This window comes from Benincasa hispida, chromosome 2 (assembly GCF_027475165.1).
Source record: "Benincasa hispida cultivar pf3 chromosome 2, pf3_genome.v1.1, whole genome shotgun sequence".
Classification (NCBI taxonomy): Eukaryota; Viridiplantae; Streptophyta; class Magnoliopsida; order Cucurbitales; family Cucurbitaceae; genus Benincasa; species Benincasa hispida.
Genome location: NC_143479.1, coordinates 25,218,664 through 25,225,012, shown reverse-complemented (window position 1 = coordinate 25,225,012; position 6,349 = coordinate 25,218,664). Strand labels below are relative to the sequence as shown.

Genomic DNA, 6,349 nt, shown 5'->3' with positions numbered 1-6,349 from the left:
AGAATAGTACCATGTATCAGAAAAGTTCAAAAAAGCAATAAGTTCCAAACACTATAAAAACATCTTGACTTTAGTTTCAAATCATCCTAATTAAGAGCACAATTTGGTATACTAACTCTAGTGATGGGAGTGGTGTATAAAGCTTTGAAAGAGTGTTTTTCTCATCATTGGAGTTGAGGAGATAATTTTATGTGACTGTAATAATTTTTCACTTGTTTCTTACAAATAAGTTACGATTTTTTCTCTAGTGTTAGAAATTTTCAAGTAAATTCTTTTGTTTCTAATTTTTATTATTTTCTTTTATTTATTTATTTTTAGTTTTGTGATTTTTCTATTTAGTCTTGTGATAGTTAGTGAGCCTTTTCCCAATAAAGAGACTCTAAGCTCTTGCCAACAAGGCCCTCCCTTGAAAATCTAACCTTTCCTATTCTAAGAATAGAAAGATAATCAACGGATGCGATGTGAAATTAATCCATCAATAAATATATATACACTACACAAATGATTAAGAGGTTAAAGATACTTAAAAATTATATTTTCTTGACACCAAAATATTATAATATCAGAGTTGAAAATTTTGGTAATTCTCTACTCTTAAAAGGTCACTACAAACTTAATCTAAATATAAAGATAGAGAAAAATAAAATCAACTTCGGGAATCGCATCACGAGAAAACCATCTGTGAAAAGGCAAGGGAATAAAAGAAAAACCACAATAAAATGGACCCCAATGCTAAGAGAACTTGGCCAACTATATAAACCCCTCGTCCCCCGAGCAAACTAATTCAACAAACTCTCACTTCTAACAAAATTCAAATTCAAATTCACCTATTACCCCAACAAAACTGTTCATTATTCCATCCATCTTCTTTTCTTCATCAAGGTGAGCTTCCTACTTTAGTAATCAAACTCGAGTTTTTCTCTCTTTTGGCCTTCTGTTATTAGAATATAGCTTTTAGGACTTGGCCTTTTTATATATATATATATATATAAAAAAAAAAAGAAAAAGAAAACGTTAGCTATCCATACTAGGCTTTTGGGAAAAAGGGTATTCAAATTTTAAAGTCTAAGTTTCTTCTTCCCCGTTCTTTTTTGTTTTGCACTACATTAAAGCTTGAACCTGACAGAGTTTTAGACACTTGATGCAGTTTTTTTATTTGTTTATCTTTCAACTTATGAGTAATGGGATTTCTATATATATAGAAGGGAATGAGCTGGTCAGCAGGAGATTGGATATGCAACGTTTGCCAGAACGTAAACTTCAAAAAGAGAGAAGCATGCCATCGTTGTGGTTACCCCAAGTATGGAGGCCCAGACCCTTCAACTTACAGTTACAACAAGACGGAGGCGTTGGCCGGAGACTGGTACTGCACCACTGGCAGCTGCGGGGCTCACAATTATGCCAGCCGCCCCAACTGCTTTAGATGTGGTGCATTTAAGTCCGTCTATCCTGGTGATTATGGCGCCTACATGATGGGTTCCGATCAGTATGGATCTGATGCAAGCATCCCACCTGGATGGAAATCTGGAGACTGGATTTGTCCTAGGTACACAAACAACAATAATCAAATTTACAGTTTAAGTTGTTATTATATGTTCTGGAACATACTTCAGACATCGCAATCTCCTAATTGTTCAAATCACTTCACGTAGATAATCACTCCAAAACATGTTTGTAATTAATCAAAATCAATTTAGATGGTATAAACGTAGAGTTTAAAAGTGTAAACAATCAAACATTTAACTAAGTAATCTTCCTAACTCAAAAGATGATACTAAAAACATAACTCATGCCAGCATTAAATATGCTTAAATTAATGGTTAATGGTTAATGTTATGTTGTACAGAATGGGATGCGGAGTACATAATTATGCAAGCAGGATGGAGTGTTTTAAATGCAAAACACCAAGAGATTTCGGTAAGTTAGTTTCAATTAAAAACATTTACACCTCTGTTTATCTACCCTTAAAAAAGTGGTTAATAAAATTAAACAGTGGATGGGGTTTAATTTCTTTGTAGGTCACTTGGGTGTGTGACACAATTTTGGGTGCTCTATCTTTCAGGTGGTGCAGTTTAAAGCGGGAAGGAATTTTGGAAGGCTCTCCTTATCCGATATATCGTCTTCCTTGGCATCTAATCCCTATCCAAATGCTGCCTTTTTCTTATTCTTTTTTTTTTTTTTTTTTCCCTTGTTTAATGACTAACAACAATAATGTTAAGCCCTTAGAATGATCCTCAATATAGATGTCACGGGTGAATGCCCATTTTTCCATTTTAGCATTGCAATATAGCTAGCTACTCTCTCTTTCTAATGGGTGCTCAAAAGGGGAACAAACATATCCGAATACTGTGTTTGGTTGGTCCTCCATGGAATGTCAGTGGTTGCTTTATAACACAGAATCAAATTGAAATGAAAACCATAAGCTTGAACTTAGGTCAGCATAAAGAGCTCTTTCAGATTTAACCAGACGGTTAAACAGGGGAAAAGATTATGAAAGAGAATTGGGGGGATTTTTGGGGTATTGATTAAGATTCAGAATCTGTGTGAATAGCAAATTCCTCAGGAGATAAACTCAACTTTCAGCTCAATAATTTATGGTCCTTTAAGCATCAAATCATTCTTATATATAAAAATAGATAAGAACCAGATGCCCCACTTCAACGGACATTAATGCAAACACCCTTCTAATAATATTATTAGGCTTAAACTGTGAGTCAACCCAACTTTTGTTTGTGGTTTTAAAGAAGATTTTGTGTTCCCTAGAAAAAAAAAGGTACAATCTCTATAGAATCTTTGCAGGTTAATTATATAGTATAATTCGTTTTCATTATCTAATTAGGCTATTTTTTACTTTGGAGATTCCAATCAACTTATCATGAAAAATTTCTTAGTTGAACTTGTTCCCCAAACACTTCACAAGAATAGATCCAAAATACACAGCCACCAAGGCGATCTATATCTACACGTATTTCAAAACAACAAATTGTAGGCAGAAATCTAAAAAACGAAATCATATCAAGAACGCGCTTTACTGGCATGAAAAAAAGTGTCAAAACAGAAGTGTCCAGTGTACGAATTTTGAATGGCAGCAGTTTTCAAATTTGATTTTGAATCATCTCTTACCTTACTTTCCCGCTTTCGATTTTCGTCGGAACACCTTCAATCTCAGTGGAAGCGATGGCACCGGTATCGCCTAGGAAACAACTTCATCATCTGTAAAATACAAGAATGGGACTAAGAGAATAAAAGAAGATTGAGAGTCAGAGCGCGCATGCACACTCCTTTCACACATAAGAATAAAGATCAATCCTGAAAATTACCAAATCAAAAAGAAGTCTCGATCAATGAATCGCTAATAATGCCGAGAGGAAGACTGTTGGGAAATTTGTACTGATCATCCAATATTTAGGCCTAAAATGTCAAATAACAATTTTTTTTTAAAAAAAATGTCAAACGATCTTCTGATGATGTCATCGCCATATCTAATTACGAGAATTGCTGACTCACGATATGGTCTCACTCTCGCTTCACTCACTCTCTCTCGTTCTCGCTCTTTCTTCGTGATGTAATTTCTTGTCCGTATATGAATGATTTGACAATTTTCACGAAATAATCTGTTTGAAACCTCAAATCGTTAATACCCTAAATATACATTGGTGAATTCTTTAAAATCTAAACTTCATTTCAACTTTGCTTTTGTTGAACGGGGTTCACTTCAACATTATTTTGTTAAATGGAGTTTTATTGAACAAGGTTTTCCAGAACGGGGTTTTTCAGACTAGAAGGAATTTTTCTAAAACATGGTTTCGTTGGAGTTGTGTGATTTGTCAAAAAAGGTATGTAATAGCATAACGAAAGGAGTGGGAGAGCGAGAGCGAGAGATCATTGCCAAGGGTTTACAGTGACATCGAGAGAGAGCGAGAGCGTGAGAGAGCAAGAGCATAATTGAATTGGATTGGTATTCATCTGCTTTACAACTTAATGACAAATGTTCTCTTGCTTTGTAGGATGACAAAAAAATGTCTACTCATTCGATACGGAAGTGATTGGGATGAGAATCAAAGTCTGTATGTTGGAGGCGAGCCGACAGGAATCATTGTGCCTATTACACAGAAGTATGAAGAACTTAAAGCTAACATTTATAGGGTTACAAATGTAAGTTCTTCAAAGTTTGATGTTATCATGAGAGTTAAATATAAGCCCTTCACAGTACATATGGAATGATGGTGATGTTTGCTTCCTTCTTTTCCGAGAAGATCTTTCTAGAGTTCAACTATCTATAACCCTAAAATCAAACCATTACAAAAATGTGAATATGAGTTATGATGATTATGCGAGTGTAGATAGACGACACAAGGAATCATATGAGTTTAATCGAGAAGGGGATAATATTCCATTGTCTATGAACACTCAACCATCAACATTATCAATAGACAATGACTGCATTAATCCATGGGACTTGGAAAGAGAAACTTAGAATAACCCACCAGTTCTTGGTAATGAGAGATCAACAATATTAAATTCAAAGGATTGTGGTCCTTCAAAAGAGCATGATCCTTTCATAGATGGTAATGAGAGATCAGTGGGATTGAATTCTATGGATCATGGTCCTCCAATAAAGCGTGATCCTTTCGTACCTGGTAATGAAAGATTAACATGATTGGATTCTATGAATTATGGTCCTATAGAGGTGCGTGGACCTTAGTGGCTTCAGTGGTTCCACAATCCAGGTCTTCATATAGTAAAGGAGAATTGATTATATCTGGCACTAGAGATGTCCAATTTTCCCACGAGGACGGGGTCCCACGGGGCCCTGCCCCGAACGAGGCGAGGAATGGGGGAGGGAGTGAGGGAAAAAAATTTTTCGTGAGCTAAACGGGGACGGGAACGGGGAATGCATTCCCCGTCCTCACCCTATTCCCCATCCCCGTCCCGATTAGCTTTTACATATTTATTTAGTATAGTTATCTAATGTTATGTTATCATTATTATTATTATATAAATATTACATTTAAATTTCAAATTTGATTATTTATTGGGAAAGATAATGAATATGTTTAAATTGAATGTTTAAATTTATGTTATATATGTGAATAATTTGATTTATATTTATTTTTTTCTACTAAAAAAAATTAATTAGCTTTTTTAGGCCAAAATTTTAGTAATTTATCTTTAAATTCAAATTGTCATATAAAACTAACCATAATAAATAATTCAATGATAAAATTAATTATTTAATTAAAATTTTCTCACATTGATGATTTAAATTAGTTGGCTTTTTTAAAAAAAAAAAAGAAAAAAAAGGTAACGAGGAAAAATTCATCGCGGGGAACCCGATCCTCGCGAATTCCCCACGGGGAATCCTCGTCCCGATCTTCGTGGGGAATTTCACAGGGATGGGGAATGAAATGGGGAGCGGGGATGGGGATGGGAAATGGCATCCCCAACCCCACCTCACCCCGTGGACATCTCTATCTGTTACCTTTTCATCTAGGACAGATGTTGAAGTTGGTCAATTTTTTTTTAGTAAAAGTGATTTGAAAATGAGACTATCTACTCTGTCCATAAACCATAATTTTGAATATAAGGTAAGGAAGTCAAATAAGTCTTTGTTCACTGTCAAGTGTATTGGGGAAAGTTGTAAGTAGAGTCTTCGTGCAGTGAAAATATCAGGGTGCACTATACTCAAGATCACAAAGTATATGTGGATGCACATATGTTCTATTGGAATTCTGAATCATGACCATAGACAAGCAACGACTGTGATAGTTGGCCAACTAATCAAAGACAAGTTTATAGGCATAGGACATGTTTATAAACCTCGTGACATCCAAGAGGATATGAGGAAAGAGTATGATGTAAACATAAGTTATGAAAAAGTGTGGCATGCAAGGGAAACCACCTATGCTCTCATTAGAGGTACTCTAGAAGAGTCGTACGTCATTTAACATGCTTACAGGGAAGCATTAAAAATGGAGAATCCAGGTACAATTTTTGAAATCGAACTTGAAGATGATGTACATTTCAAGTATATGTTTATGGCATTAGGGCCTTGTATTACAGGTTTGCAAGTTGTTAGTCTGTGATAATTGTTGATGGGCTGCATTTGAAAGGAAAATACAAAGGGACCATGTTGGTCGGCATTTCCATGGATTGTAGCAACCAAGTATACCCACTAAAATATGCCATAGTGGATAATGAAATAGATCAAGCATGGAAATGGTTTATGTCAAATTTGAAGTGTGTCATTAGAAAATCCCCTAATTTGGTGTTTGTGTCAGATCAGGTGGTATCTATCGGCAATTTCATTCATGCAGTTTTCCCCACAACATTTCATGGATTGTGAATG

The 6,349-nt window shown here is 35.2% G+C and overlaps 1 protein-coding gene across 4 annotated transcripts; it reads left to right on the top strand.

The window, feature by feature from the left end:
- The first annotated feature begins 783 nt into the window (after positions 1-783).
- Positions 784-2,271, top strand: LOC120071827 (RNA-binding protein csdA-like). 4 transcript variants are annotated; one of them, XM_039024217.2, is made up of 4 exons: positions 784-882; positions 1,203-1,546; positions 1,847-1,917; positions 2,063-2,271. In XM_039024217.2, the coding sequence occupies exons 2-4, from the start codon at positions 1,209-1,211 to the stop codon at positions 2,074-2,076; spliced, it is 423 nt and encodes a 140-aa protein (XP_038880145.1). In that variant the 5' UTR covers positions 784-882; positions 1,203-1,208; the 3' UTR covers positions 2,077-2,271. The 4 variants fall into 4 exon arrangements, with proteins under 4 accessions (XP_038880145.1, XP_038880143.1, XP_090166780.1 ...); XM_039024215.2 differs by having other exon boundaries at positions 2,019-2,238; XM_090310654.1 differs by having other exon boundaries at positions 788-882; positions 1,206-1,546.
- Positions 2,272-6,349: the final 4,078 nt, after the last annotated feature.